The 15,308-nt window shown below is 30.9% G+C and overlaps 1 protein-coding gene across 1 annotated transcript in view; it reads right to left on the reverse strand.

Moving 5' to 3' along the window:
• Positions 1–1,707: 1,707 nt before the first annotated feature.
• Positions 1,708–15,308, reverse strand: part of LOC139500374 (prostaglandin E2 receptor EP3 subtype-like) — a 49,191-nt gene continuing 35,590 nt past the window's right edge. The window contains exon 2 of the mRNA XM_071289120.1: positions 1,708–3,254. Coding sequence (XP_071145221.1) covers positions 2,997–3,254 — 258 coding nt within the window. The 3' untranslated portion in view covers positions 1,708–2,996. The remainder of the gene's footprint in view (positions 3,255–15,308) is intronic.

The raw sequence follows: 15,308 nt of genomic DNA on the forward strand, positions 1-15,308 counted from the left end.
TGGCTATGTAACATAAAAACTGCTTATCATTTTTGAATGCGTATGATGTTCCTTGGTTATATTTTAAGTGGTTCGTGTTGCCTAGTGTTATCCTGGATTTGTTTTCGCTTTATCGATTATTAAAGATCGGTATGCTACTGTTGCCTTTATTCAGTCCAATATGTTGTATTTGTGTAACCTTATTTGTCATTGTCAGTGTAGTTGTAAGCGTTTTGTCTTACATTTGTATAAACATCTATCAGTTTCTATGGGGTTGCTATGAATCATGGTGTATAAAACAAGTGCTGTTTGATTCCTGGTCATTGCACAATGATTGATAAAGTTTTAAAACTCTAACTCAAGTCATCATTTGATGTTAAATTTGACAAAACCCTAAACCATACAGCACGAAATCAACTGAAACAAGGGAAATGGTAAAACATAAAACAACTAGACCGAAATTAATTCAAACACAAAGTGTAAAAACATAGAATCCCAATAAATAGATTTAAGAAAATAGTTTCAATAACAGTTTATCAAACTATTCTGATTATCTTTATCACAGAGAGAAATTTGCATTTAGATAAAGATAAATAAATTCTATCTCGTCTAGTTTTACAATGACTTATTATATACTAAATTAAAACCCAAGTAATCCAATTTACCTTAAAATCTGCATTGAAACTTCCTTCAATATGAATCAAACTTAAGTTAAGACATACATGTATATAGCTTTTCCTGTGAGGTATCTTGTAATGTTTTACACTTAAAGTATTTTGGCCCAGTAAGGACATCGGTTGTTGTCTTCTCTTTGGTCGGGTTGTCGTCTCTTTGATATATTCCCCATTCCTATTCTCAATTTTATTTAATTGCTCAATGCTCTTCAACTTTATAATTGTTTGGCTGTTTAACTGTTTTGATATGAGCGTCAGTGATGAGTCTTATGAAGATGAAACGCGCGTCTGGTACCTTTGATAACTATAAAGTATATTTTATTCTGTTATTGCATCCGCTTGCGGATAAACTATTCAGATTTGACAGGCTAAGATAAGTGGCACATGCTTATTTTAAATGTATGACCATTATGAACTGACCCTTGGATTTCGGTTGCAATGTTATGTTTACATCATTTTCTTTATCATTTTATAACTTATTTCGACAGTCCTCAATTCAGTTATGTAGACATGAGAAATATACACAAAGAGTAATATTACACACACTGCATTAATTGTTCAACTATTTAGAAATTATATGTTAACCACTGTTGTGCCAAAGCTATTAAACTTAATTTTCTTTCGTGATAGAAGTAATTACGTTGTTTAATGCAAATAGTTTGCATAATTCCCGCAATATTTTTGTAACGATTTTACCGGGAGTTCGTAGCACATTTTATGTTGTCATTCGCGACTCAGATGTTATGCGGAGTAATTTTCATAGGAACCGCATAACAAATCATTTACGTTAAAGTTGTATGGAATTACCTTTTACACATTCATTTATAACGATGATCTTTCATAATTGTAGTCTTTTACTACACAGCGTCTATGTCTACATTGTAACCGTTAACCGGAAGTAGGGAATATCTATTTTTGTGTATTCACTTTGTAAACTAAATCGACTATAAGAGTTTAAAATTTGGATTGCAAACGATCAGCTGCTTTTAAAAACGAACTTCAAAATATATATCACTTCACAGATTAGTTATTTAATAGGTAATTGAACACAGTGTTAGAGAATATTTAACTACTATTTATTGTAAATTGCAATACATTTCACATTTATTTCTGTTATAATAAACGGAATATATTTTACACCAGTTTTCATTCATTGATTTGAAATTGGTAAACTTAATAAACAGTCGGCGCTACAACCACTTAATTAAGGTGGTACCCAACACCTTGACTAATATCAATTTGGCTCGTTTAATTTTCATGAAATTTTGACAAAATGTTTACTTTGACCCTTTAACAAAAATTGTAAAATTTTAAAAATTTGATCAAACCACTTTATCAGAAAATTGCATTGTTTATATAGCAGTTTGATAAACACTTATTTTGATCATTGAGAAGCCTAATATTTTCTAAAACAATACAACGTGATTAAAACGTTTAGCTGATTTTTAAAGAGACATCTCCCTGTAGTGTTAGGTACCACCTTAAGGGAGTTCGCTTCTCAGTTTCAAAATAAATAACTTTTCAAAACACTAGTTTATATATTGATAGGGGATTGATAAAGGAATTCAAAGAGCAAAAAAAATATAGGTCACCGTGCTTGTTTTCGAGATAATAGCCATTCAAATTTTTGCGGGAAAATATTCTCTCTTCAGTTTTCATAGCTTTATCATTGACAAGTTGAAATTTTCAAAAACAGTTAAAAAATAATTAAAATTCTATTATCTGACAAAAATCTCAAAACATGACAAGCGAACTTTCTTCACTGGCGATAATCTTATTGAAAAAATTTCATCACAGCTACCAAAATCTTGTTTGATATGGATTGCTGCATTCTCTATAAACAACTGATTAAGCCAGATATCAAATTGAAATAACTTGTTTATTCAGTCAACAATGTATACGTTTGTTGAGTGTGTTGAAAATGACCTTTTCAACACTTCCGATAAGAACCGGTCCTTTTTTCTATTTTGAATTCGAGCAAAACATAAAAAGATTTATTCGTTTCAATCTGTTGTTTTTGTCATTGTTCTTTTCTTATATAAATAAATTAGTCATTCATATCTTGTAATGCTCAATAATGACACACGTTTGATAAGGTTATTGTCCACATTGCACTAACAGTTTTAAATTAAATTAAATGTGTTAATAATTTTAATAATTGAAATATCCTTCCAAGTTTTTCATTTGCACTTCTGTGCATTAATATCTCATAGAAATGCCTTATCGGTTACAACTCAGACAAAACGATGTTAGAACTATCTCGTCAATATATGTGCAAGTCCAGCTTGGAATGAGAGATGAACTAATTCTAAGTAAACAGGGAACATTACACATATGAATATGTTACAATCCGGATTGAGATATGGAATGAGACTCTAAACTTGTATGTAAACAAGGAGCTTTGATAAAGTTTAGATTGTTACATTTGCAGTGTCTGTCTTTAGTACTGATACAAAACTTTTGAAATTTCATTAAGTTTTCCTTTCGTAACAGAATATAAACCCATGGGTCTATTATTTGGTTCAGTGACACTATCCTGATTATAATCAATTCTGTTTGTCCATTCCAATGCACTCCACTCTGTCGGACGTAGATATATACCTAAAAAATAGTACAGAGATTTGATTCAATGCAATATTTATATGTAGACTCATGGGTAGATGTATACCTGAAAAACAATACAGAGGATTTGAATCAATACAACAACTTACGTATAAATTAAAATCACAAAAATACTGAACTCCGGGGAAAATTCAAAAACGGAAGGTCCCTAATCAAATGTCAATATCAAATGATAAAACACATCAAACGAATGGACAACATCTGTCATATTCCTGACTTAGTACAGGCATTTGAAATGTAGACAATGTATATGATTTGTTATCTATAATGTGGATTGGTTCTAATGAATGACTATTTTTTGCAAATTTGAAAATAAGGTAAATGAGATCTGTACAACATCCAATGTTGGTTTGTTTAGTGCGAGGTATCTTGTGAGTGTTGTTTTGAATGAGGCTATCTTATCCATCTGAATATGTAATCATTAATACTAATTTTCTTTGGTGTGAATACAATGGCAAAAACTTACAAATTAATGTGAAATTGAAATTTCCTGACAAACGGAACACTGCATTATACAGGATCTGCCAAGTATTTCAGAAGTTTCGTTGATCGTCAATTTGATGACAAAAGGTTTCAGTAATGTTGCATTAAATCATACTGAATGGCTTGCATAAGGCGTGATTACTTCACAATTCTAAAGATTTACTTTTAAAGTGGTCAATTCTAATAAACTGACTTTTCTGTAGTTGTACCAAAAAGGGAGGGACATTTATTTGGTGAGGTTACCATTCACATTGATACCTTCTTTATTTACATTTAAACAGAAGAGAGAAATAACATAAAACATATTTAAATTCCCTAAAACCACCTTTTAAGAATCTGTGTATTACATCTGTGTCTTATAAGAATCACATTAAGCCTACCATACAGGTCAATGTTTAAATGTAAAAAGGGGCCCTTTATAGCTTGTTGTTCGGTGTGAGCCAAGGCTCCGTGTTGAAGGCCGTACTTTAACCTATAATGGTTTACTTTTTAATTTGTTTTTTGTATGGAGAGTTGTCTCATTGGCACTCACACCACATCTTCCTATATCTATACACTTTAGACCTCTAGGGCTCTTTGCTATTTGACCTTGGTTATCACGACGTCATATTACTATGTGTATTTGTAGCTGAAAATGTCTTATTGATATATAATATCTAATAAGATTAAGATTATGCGTATGTGGTTTTCCTTTGAGTAATTCTATATCAAAGTCGGCTTTCTTATTAGTTCCTGTATTTTAGACTCAAAGTTCTTATCAGTCCCTTCATTTTAGAGTCGGTTAGTTAGAACCTCCATTTAAAAATTGATTTTGCCTATTTATAAAAATATTATATTCGTAAGAAGATACAATTATTAGTCAGATGCAAAATAGTACTCGTTTTTTTATTTAGACTTTATTAATTACTCTGTATTAAAAAAAAAATCATGGATGAACCGAAACGTTATCCTGTTGTCTCAGACACTAGATATAGAGTAAATGGTCTTGTTTTGTCGAGTTTATTTTCCGTTACGAAGCAAATGTATGTTTCTACAATTATCTACTGATAAAAAGACTTGTCATTATAGCTTAGACGTAAACAATCATCAAAGCAAACAGGTCTATAATAAATAAGTCATAACTGTGCTAGTTGAAAGTATGAACTAGAAAACCTACAGTGTCGTGTGCTTTACATCAAAGATATTAAATGTTGGGAGATATTGTGATTGTTAGAGTGACATAATCAAGCTATTATGAAAGAGACATTTATAGACTGATCAATTGGTTTGAATTTGAATACATGAAAAAGTACATTTTATGGAATAACAAATATTAATTTGAACGAATTGACATTCAAGGAAGAGTGGAATGAAAAAGTGTACACTTTGAAATTTAAGCATCTGCTTTTTTAACGTATCACTGTTCTTTAGAAAAAATTAATACTAATGTTATAAAATGGTGTCTAGAACAATGAAAGACTAAGGTCACAAGTCCCTTAACTATTATTAAGTAGCTATTTCTACCAGTCGTAATGCAGAAGTTAATTAGTGGGTGTTTATGGACATGGATTCATACCAAACTATTATCAGTAAAAAGGTATTTGGGCTCTCTCTATATATCTAAAATAAAATTAGCAATATATCATAGTAGTCATATAATACAATACAATTGGCCTGAGTACCCTGTAGCATCAAGCATTTAAACTTGTTTATTGAAATCTGTCAGATATATATCTAGTCAAGACTTAATTTGCATACAAAGTATCTTTTTTTAAAACCAAAACCATACCAAAACCATACCAAAACCATATTCAAGTAAAGTAATTACACCATTCCTTCTGATTCTATTTTTCTTGAAATAGTAAAAATGACTTCTCTCTCTTTTCATTCAAATCTTAAATACGTGAATAATTCTAAAAAAACACTTTAAATTGACTTCGAACAATAATAAATCAATGATTTCGTGATAGCTCAGATACCATTAGTGTGTCTTATATGATGAATGAGTATTCCGTGTACTTCTAGTCAACAACTATTCTTATACAATATGTAAGGTGTGATTTCTTTTCCGTTTTGTATACTCTAACATGTCTGCTACACTAAAAATTGTCTGCAGATATGGTGGCATATTGATATACTTATATTGGATATACGCATTTCAAGTGTGAAGCATTTATCTAACATTTTCACAAAAATGACATATAAATAAAGCATCTCTTGTTGAGTTCATAAAAACATGTTTTATTCAAATTTAGACGGACAGTATTCAAAATTCACTGATGAAAGGATAAACAGATAGATACTTTATTCTATAAAAACTATTAATCAACTTATAAGACCACAAAAGCTTTTAGGATTTTTCAAGTTGCAATATAAGTAATACATATACAATAACATATATACTTTTTAGATGAAAGTCCCATTTGGCATTAAGTAATAACTACATCAATTCTTTAGTTTGATATTTATGTTTCACTACAGCTGTGAAATGTCTGTCATTGATTACTGTTTCTGCATACTTAAACCATTAAACACACAAATGATATTTTAGTTGGTCACGAGGGTAAACAAACCTAATTTGCCTTTGCATTAAGTGGAACAATAACAGTTTCATCATATTTTATACATTGGAGCAGTATTCAGAATGTAATAAAATCAAATAAAACCCTATCGACTCATTATGTTAAACAAATTTATTGTTATATCATTAGGAGATTATTTTTCATAAAACATGCTACAGCCGAAAATTGGAGTGAAAGAAGGAATTTCTTCTACAACGGTTGATATTTGTGTTTATTTTTGATAATGCATTAAGTATTCAGTATATGCGAGAAACAGTTTTTGTAGGATATTAGTGCATATTGCTTCCCTGTACATGGTATATAACGTCGTTTGTTTGGAACTGGTGAACAGAAAAACTAGCTGTTCCGATTTAATCTACGACTCTTAAAGATCAAATGCTTTTAAACCAATTCTCATTATTTAAACTTGACATAACAACTTAAAGTTTTGAAACTAAGTTTTGAAATCCCTCAGCCAAAGTCATCCTGAAATGGAATTGGTTATCTTTTTGTATATTGTAATTTTATATATCTTTACAACTGTTTCCGGTACTGATACATTTTTGGCTTAAATTAAAACGTGTTGTTTCTATTTCATTCAGTCCTTACGGTATCTGTTCACGTTTGAGGGGATAGATGCGTTCGGCATATTCAACAAATTTGGATTATTTAGTGAGAAGATATCATCTTTTTTGCAGGACGTTCAGTAGGAAGATAATGCTTTCTTATCTTGATTCTTCTTGAGAAATATCTGTTTATAGTCAGCCTCATATGAATAAAAGAAACAAGTCGGCAAGACTCTCTTATATATTATCTCGTGGGATTTTGTCTATGTGTGTTACATTTTAGTGTTATGTCGTTGTTCTCCTCTTATATTTAATGCGTTTCCCTCGGTTTGAGTTTGTTATCCCGATTTTGTTTTTTGTCCATGGATTTATGAGTTTTGAACAGCGGTATACTACTGTTGCCTTATTTATTTAAGTACATTTTATATATTCTGTCTTTCTCAAGTGTTATTAATGACGTGTTTTAAAGTAATCTGTTCAAATCGCTTTCAAAATTAATGTTTCCTATTTCCTCATTATTTTTTTTATTAGGAAACCCATATTAAGTAGAAAAATGCAAGTGTCAGTAGTGCCAAATAATGTGGATATCCGCAAAACCTCAAACAACCTACACTTGTTTAAACTGCATATAAATAACAACTAGTTCAATAAATTAAGGTTTAGGTTAGATTTAGTGTCTACCACTTTCTTGGATTGTGAAATAGCAAAAACTAATCGGTCTCGATTTCAAATGAAATATGCAAATTTGGAGTGATGAATATAGTTCACTTGATAGACTTTCATTTTATTTGAACTGATAAAACAAAGTTTTGTGTTATTTTTTTATTATTATGATTAATTCAAAATCAAAACTCAACTATCAATTGAATCAGAAATAGTTCTACCTTTTATTATGATGTGTTGTAATTTTACCTTAAGTCAGATAACCCCAAGGTTTTGTTTAATTTTCTGAAAGTATGAATTAACTTGTTTTATTTTCTTTCTATGACAAAAAATACTTTTCCCATGATTAATCTATGTTAAATCTTTAAATTTTACACAATATGTAGTTTGAAAAAGATATAACATAGAAACAAACCAGTCTAATGATAATTGAAGAGTTGTTAACTTAAGATATAACATAGACACAAGCCAGTCTAAGGAAGATTCTAGATTGTCTGAAATTTTATTACATTTTTGAAAATCAATCGATTGTTATTGAGAAACAATGAATAATTATACATAAAACAATAAAATCACGTGGGAATAGAACGTAAAACCTAGCTTCACATATATCTTATCACATTCAAAACTTATAAATTCATTAACAAGAATTTATTGCTTAAAATGTTTTGATTTAGAACAAATTATCTGTTAAAAGCACGGTTTAACTATCTTCCGTATCTGTCATATTCTCTTCGCCTGTGGTGTTAAAAGTCACAAAATATTTGTCTGTTTGGCGTAGAAGATGTTAAGGATGGTCATTATAATCGTCAAAGGAAAACTTAACTTCAATTACTCTGGCACAGGATATAATTTCAATCAATTTAAGTCGAAACGTTAAAAGCGTCGGCAATAATATTAATTAATGCCGATGCAAAAAGACAACAGTGAATACTGATTCAACATTAGACACAGAGACTGTCAGAATTATGAAGTATTATGGGTTCTACCTTCTTAGTTTTAATGGTATTAACGTCATCTTATAGCGGATCAACTATTCTTTGAGAGAATTTGTAACATTTTATTTATATCAGTAAGATCAAAATTATTTCTCGTAGATCTGGCCTTGCGGTCATAAAACTTTCGAGTCAGTTTTTTGTACTCATACTCGAAAATAAACCAATCAAAATAACACTTAGAAAAACACTTTTTTCGAAAAGATATCCTGTGTTAGAGTATCTACAATTTAGTTGAACTTTTTTTTAACATATTTAGACCAGGCAAATGACCATCACTAACTTAACGCTATTGATTGATATTGAACATATATGCGGCATACTTTTTTTAGTTTTCTATAAATACATGTACTTGAGCCAAAAACTCCTTAAACTATTCAGAAAATACTGGCAGGTTATTCGTATGCAAAGATGTTAAGGGAGTCTGTAGTCTCCTAAAAGAACTTGCGTTCATGTAAAAAACGAAACTTTTCCTAAAAAAGTGAACTTTAGTTTTCAAGTTGTAAATTTTCCAACATTAATATAATAATAATCGTAGAACCTCTATATGTATATATATCTAATGATTTGAAACGGTATTCGAGACAATGTTTTCCTACCATAATATTGATGACAGAAGCTTGCCAGAAATAAAGCTAGGCAATGCATATGAGTATCCGTCCCTGTGACACTAAAAACGCTTTAATGAATAAGGTTCCAACTCTCTCACCTTATTTGACCCTAGAAAAAATGGTCTTTTTCATTATGTCCATTCTTGGTCATGTTCCTCCTTAAAATTATTCGTCCTCTGTTATCAAATCTTTGGCGATGAGCGTTTCTGATAAAGCTCAATCTAGAAAGCGTTTTGGACGCACCAAATTTATAAATGTTATCTATTTGATCAACTTAGTCTTAGTTTCCACACGATCAAGTTAAAGTAACAGTTCCTATGGTAAAACGGGAACGTTTAACCTTAATTTTACAGATTCACATTTAAAATCAAAACACAACATTGAAATCATAAAGTTTTAAAAAGGAGTTTGCTATTAGCGATTACTAAGGTGAGAAGCCTACATGTTGGTCTTGCAACATTCATGTGTTGCTTAAATATATTTCAATGGTATTTTGATTGATAGTTGCCTCATTGGCATTTATACCGCATATCCTACTTGTGTACTACTTTAAATGTCCGTGCAATTTCAGTAATGATAGAAGAGCTCATATAGCGAATAATTATTTGGTAAATAAAAGGTCTGGTATGTGTCAAACTGTTTTGCTGAAACATCTGTCTTTTGAAATATTTAAGAATTATAAAACAGTATGACATTAATAAACGTTCGTTTTTTTATGGGATTTTGTCTCAATACATATGTGTCTACCATTGATTACTTACTTACATTAATTATATTCACTAGTGACTTCCTATCTCTTTTTTATTTCCCTACACATTTCACAACTTGTCTTATACAATCGTTCAATCAATTCGTTAGGAGATAATTTCGTCTAAGATAAATTAGTGTGTGGGTGAGGAAAATTAGCAAGACACTATTTATATATACACTAAATAAACCTTCTAGGAAACATAATACAATGTTTTGCCTCAGGAAAAAAGGACATCAGAAGTCCTTGCTACATAAAAATGAAATATCTGAAGTTCATGGCGATAAAAAATGTAAAATGTGTTTTGGACTTTTTTTATACCATGATCAAATACTCATGATACACACATATTCCATTAAAAACACATCATCCCATAGAACGTACGACATTTATGCAGTAAGCTACATGTTATTTTCTGATGAAAAACTGGGATTTCCGCATTGGGTTGAAGACCTATTGGTTGCCTTGTAATGGTTTTTGCTCCTTGCTCGGGTTTACACATTCTCCGTTTCATTACTCAATGATATGATGACATGTAGATCATGATAGACCAACTTGTTCAAATTTGTACCACATTTTTCTATAATTACTTTAAAAAATCGTACACTACTGTTGCCTTTATTAACTTGGTAATGTATTAGAGAATAAAAATGCATTCTCATTTCAAGCACTATATATGTCATGCTAGTAATATCATTCACTTTGGTTGATCGAATCTTTTGACACGTTTAAAGACCAGGTATATTCTGAATAAAAGTGACATATCTTGATTATGCTAAGCTGGATTGTTTCAGAAGATAGGATTTTACAAATGAAGTGATGGTAATACATGTGAATTAAATATGATCTCAACAAAGTATTCCCAGGATTAAGAAGAGTTTTGGGCGCTTGCTAACGTGCTTAACCCCGTCACATTATGTATGTGCCTGTCCCAAGTCAAAAGCCTGTTATTTAGTGGTTATCGTTTTTTGGTGTGATAGATATTTGTTTTTCGTTCTTTATTTTGTACTTAAATTAGTCCGTTAGTTTTCCCGTTTAAATGGTTTTAGATTTGTTATTTCGAGGCCATCTATATTGACTAGGCGGTACGGGTTTTGCTCATTGTTGAAGGCAGTACAGTGACATAAAAGTGTTAGTTTTTTTGTGTCATATGGTTTATGTTTTATTGGCAACACCAACCCAACATGAAACTGGGGAGATATCAAATACTGCGGAAGTGTACGCAGATCTTGCTACACACATGGAACACCGTCGTGTTTCTCATGCAAGTACACACTCAATTATAAAAGTAATTCGGTGATTTTAAATTCAAGGAAAGTATTCATGTCTGTTATACAAGGATTGCTATCATGTAGTAGGTTAATTAATAATCCTGTATTATTCATACACATCCTGTAATATGCAACAATCGCAATGTTATATTGAAAAATCAATTGTGTTCTTTCATCGCTGTGTCCCTTTCATATTAAAAACTATTTAATGAAACCAAATTAATAAATTCTAATTTTGCATATTCTACATTTAAAATCAGGTAAAAAATTATTGATACTTGTAATATGACCATTAAATACAGCCTTTATAATTGCGGGAATTAGTATATATTTCATTGGTGTTTCCCACTTTGCTTAAATTGTCCCACTTAATGGGAGAAGTATTATTATTGCATTTTATTGCAAATGAAATCGATATTCTGGAGTAGTAATACCTCTTTTGATAAACAGAATTAATGCATTCAACGTTCTGAAATAATACTTCCAGGAAATAAAAAGGTTACAAAACACAGCTAAGTACTTAGCCTTTCGGTAACATTCCCAGCATTTACAGGACTCATTTCTATTCAATTTGGACATAACCTGACAAGGATGTCGTATTAAAGAAAATTGTCGATAAATGTCTTTGATTACGAATGAAGTTAATCAATTTCTTATCATTGTCTGACAGATATGGTGCAAAATCATGTTATCAAAAATAGCACAAAATGTAAAAAAAACCGTCACATTACTGTTAAATATTAATGACCAAAAATATCAAAAGTGTTCCATTTTTGGCGCTTCTGTCTTCATTATTTTAATGTATTGTAAACATATTGATGTCATAAACCGTGTCTCGTCGACCTTCAAACATTAATATGAAACGTCTAAGAAACATTCAGGTGCCAATAAGATGTTGCAGGAAAGAAATCGAAGTTAACACTTGCAAGGATCTTTAATATCATAAGTTTTACTTTTCAACCGTACTTTGTCAATTTTACAATGTAAGTTAAATCATCATCAGACTCAATTGTATCTCTTTGATATCCTTTATGAAAAAAATAATTGAACGAATGCGATCAACTATCATTTAATTTTGAAATATTCAGTAAGTGAAAATCATTTTTATTTAGAAAATAAATGATAATAAAAAGTTTCTCTATTCCTTATTTGTAGTAAGTTGTGTTATTTGTCTGTGATGGTTGATTACAAAGTCTGGCAACTGGATTCAAATTATTGTTAAATTAGCAATTTGTCTATGTGGGTTGCTCGACGAGTTTTTTCTATGTAACTGAAGTGTAAACAACTGTCATATATGTGGAAGCTTTTCAAGATGTCTACGCTCGATTACATTTACTAACATGCATTTAATTCATTTGTGACTTTCTATCTCTTATACAACCGTTCAATCAAGCCATAAAACGATATTTTTGTCTTCATGTAAAAATTGTGTTTGGGTAATGCATTAGCAAGCACACTATGTATATAATATCTATATATACACTTAATAAACCTTTAAAAATCACACATAGCAATTTGTTGTGCGAGGAAAAACATCTGAAGGCTACAGGCAATTGAAATATCTAAGAATCATTAAGCAAAATGCTGAGCATATACTCATAAACAAATCATATTCCATGGGAAGTAGAAAGCTTCATTTTCTTTAAGTAAATTTATTGGGGTGTAACAGCATTGAGCGAAGTGCATTTTGTATGAAGCGCTAAAGCGTTTTATTCTGAAAATATCCGCACGATCAACGCTTTTACATAGACGATAATAGTGTATTAACTTGACAGATCAACAATTTAAGGATGAGGTATTAGAAACAGGGAAATTCGAGGCTCTGTCGAGCTTTTCCCCCGTTTTGGGTCGAATCCGTTTATCGTTGATCTCTTAAGTCAATACACTATTATTATCTTTATACTGCAATCTAGAAAAAAACAACATTTTCAATTATTGTTTATTTTGTTATTGTTATTTATTTGATTTGAATATTGGGAAAAATCCCCTTTTTAAAAGGCCTCACATATGGCGGCGAAATATATAACACAATGAAATCTACATTACCCATTGAAACCAATCGATGATGAACGGATTTGCTTTAGTATGGACTGAAATATCAACAATAAGCTTAAAACATAATTATTTACAGGTTTTAAACAAAAACCCAACAAGTGAAATATGCTTTTCAAACAATTGTCAAAGAAATAAGCTTGAATTGTTCCACTCTTTGTTGTATACATTATAAACAAGGACAGGTTGAAACGGTCGTCGTTATAGTTCGGCTGTACTATTCAAATATCCATGAAGAAAAGTGATATCGGGTCAGTGACTGTATATGACATAGAAATATACAGTCAACGCATTTTGGTTGCTCAAATATAACGAGAACAGTATAAAATCCTATGAAATTACTTAAACAAATCATTCAATACTTATATTTACACTTGTTCGCTATGATCATGAGAACACTATTACTATAAATATTTTCATTTATTTACCCGTGCTCTTTATTTTAGAAGCTCGTGGTGCCAGTATGAATATTACAATTTATTTTGAAATGAAAATTAATTCCAGAATGACGCTGAATCCAACCAAAATAGCGTATAAATATGAAACATTCATCTTATGTAATTTTTTTGGATGAAACGGGATTTTCACACTTGCTTGAAGACCTATTACTGCCCGTGTGTTGTGTGTCGCTCTATAGTCGGGTTTGGTTCACTAAGACACATTCCCCATGTCCATTCTTAATTGTATGATGACTGTGAGACCAACTTGTTTAAGTTTTACAACAATCTCTATAATTACAAAAAAAAAAGTCATTACTTCAAGGCGAATTTATTACAGATTTATTCATATTTCAAACACTATCTTATATTTGTAATATCTGCTATATTGGTTGATCGAATGATCCGAGGGCGGAAATGTATAGACACAGTGAAAGGAATTAAGACAATAGTTCCATCTTTAAATAGAAGACAGAAGGAATATACAGAAGAGATTGTTCAGCTCATGCGTATAACTGACAAGGACATTATAAAAACCGCCGATGGAAAGAAAAAAAATAATCAAAAGGATGCATAAAAACCCCACATAGATTTTATAACGGAACAACACTGTTGCGTCGCCACCACAGGCGTGTATCTCCAGTCAGCGCATTGACCACTTATAGGACGACGACATATCAAGGTGTATATATATAAATATATACTTCTAAAAGGGGTTCGATCTGTTGTTATAACTCTAACTGTTAAGGCTTTACAGAGACATAAAACTAATAAAAGTTCACACCCTGTTTATTCTGGTAGTAAGGCACAACATGAATTTATGCAGGATAACAATAGTAAATATTTATACTATAAAGTAGTATGACATTATATAAACAGAACCCAGATAGCAAACATGTGTTGGGCCAATATTGGCATTCTGTTGGCAACATTGTTGGGCCAATGTTGGAAAACTATGTTGGGCCAACGTCATTTTGCTCATCGGCCCTCAGTTGGCCCAACATGTTGGGTCTTTGATGGCCCAACATCAGTATGCCAACAAGGTTAACTATTTGCCAACAGTCTGCCAACAATGTCAACTATTTGCCAACAGTCTACCAACGTCGTCTAGTTTTAGAATTATGTGGGACCAAAGTTGGTCGAACAGCAGTATGCCAACGATGGCTTCAGTCTGTCAAGCATGTTTTTCATGCATTTCATGTGATATATTAAGAAATATTTATCTCTATAGGGAGGACAATCTCGGCTGTCATGTGGAGAGTGTGATATTACACTCGTGTCAAATGAGCAGCTGAGTTCAGTTGATCAGTTTCACAACTTGCAGAAACTATATTCAAATTTTATTTGTTTTTTGGGGCTGGTTATAAGTATTTTTTGTTTGTGCATAATATTATTTAATCATTAAGATAAATACAGTTAAATGACTACACAGATTTGAAAATATTAGATAAAGAGAATGAAGAGCACATTTTTTGGTTTGCACTTTGAAATAATATCTAAAAAAAAAATAAAAAATCTGTGGTATAATACGGGGAGATAAGAACTTAATACGTTGGCATATTGTTGGCACAATGTTGGTTCATATTTCAATATTGTCATGAAATATCAATGATATGTTTTTTTTTTTTTATAAATATACTGTTTTAAAAACTTTTGAATTATTCAAA

This window comes from Mytilus edulis, chromosome 1 (assembly GCF_963676685.1).
Source record: "Mytilus edulis chromosome 1, xbMytEdul2.2, whole genome shotgun sequence".
Taxonomy (NCBI): Eukaryota; Metazoa; Mollusca; class Bivalvia; order Mytilida; family Mytilidae; genus Mytilus; species Mytilus edulis.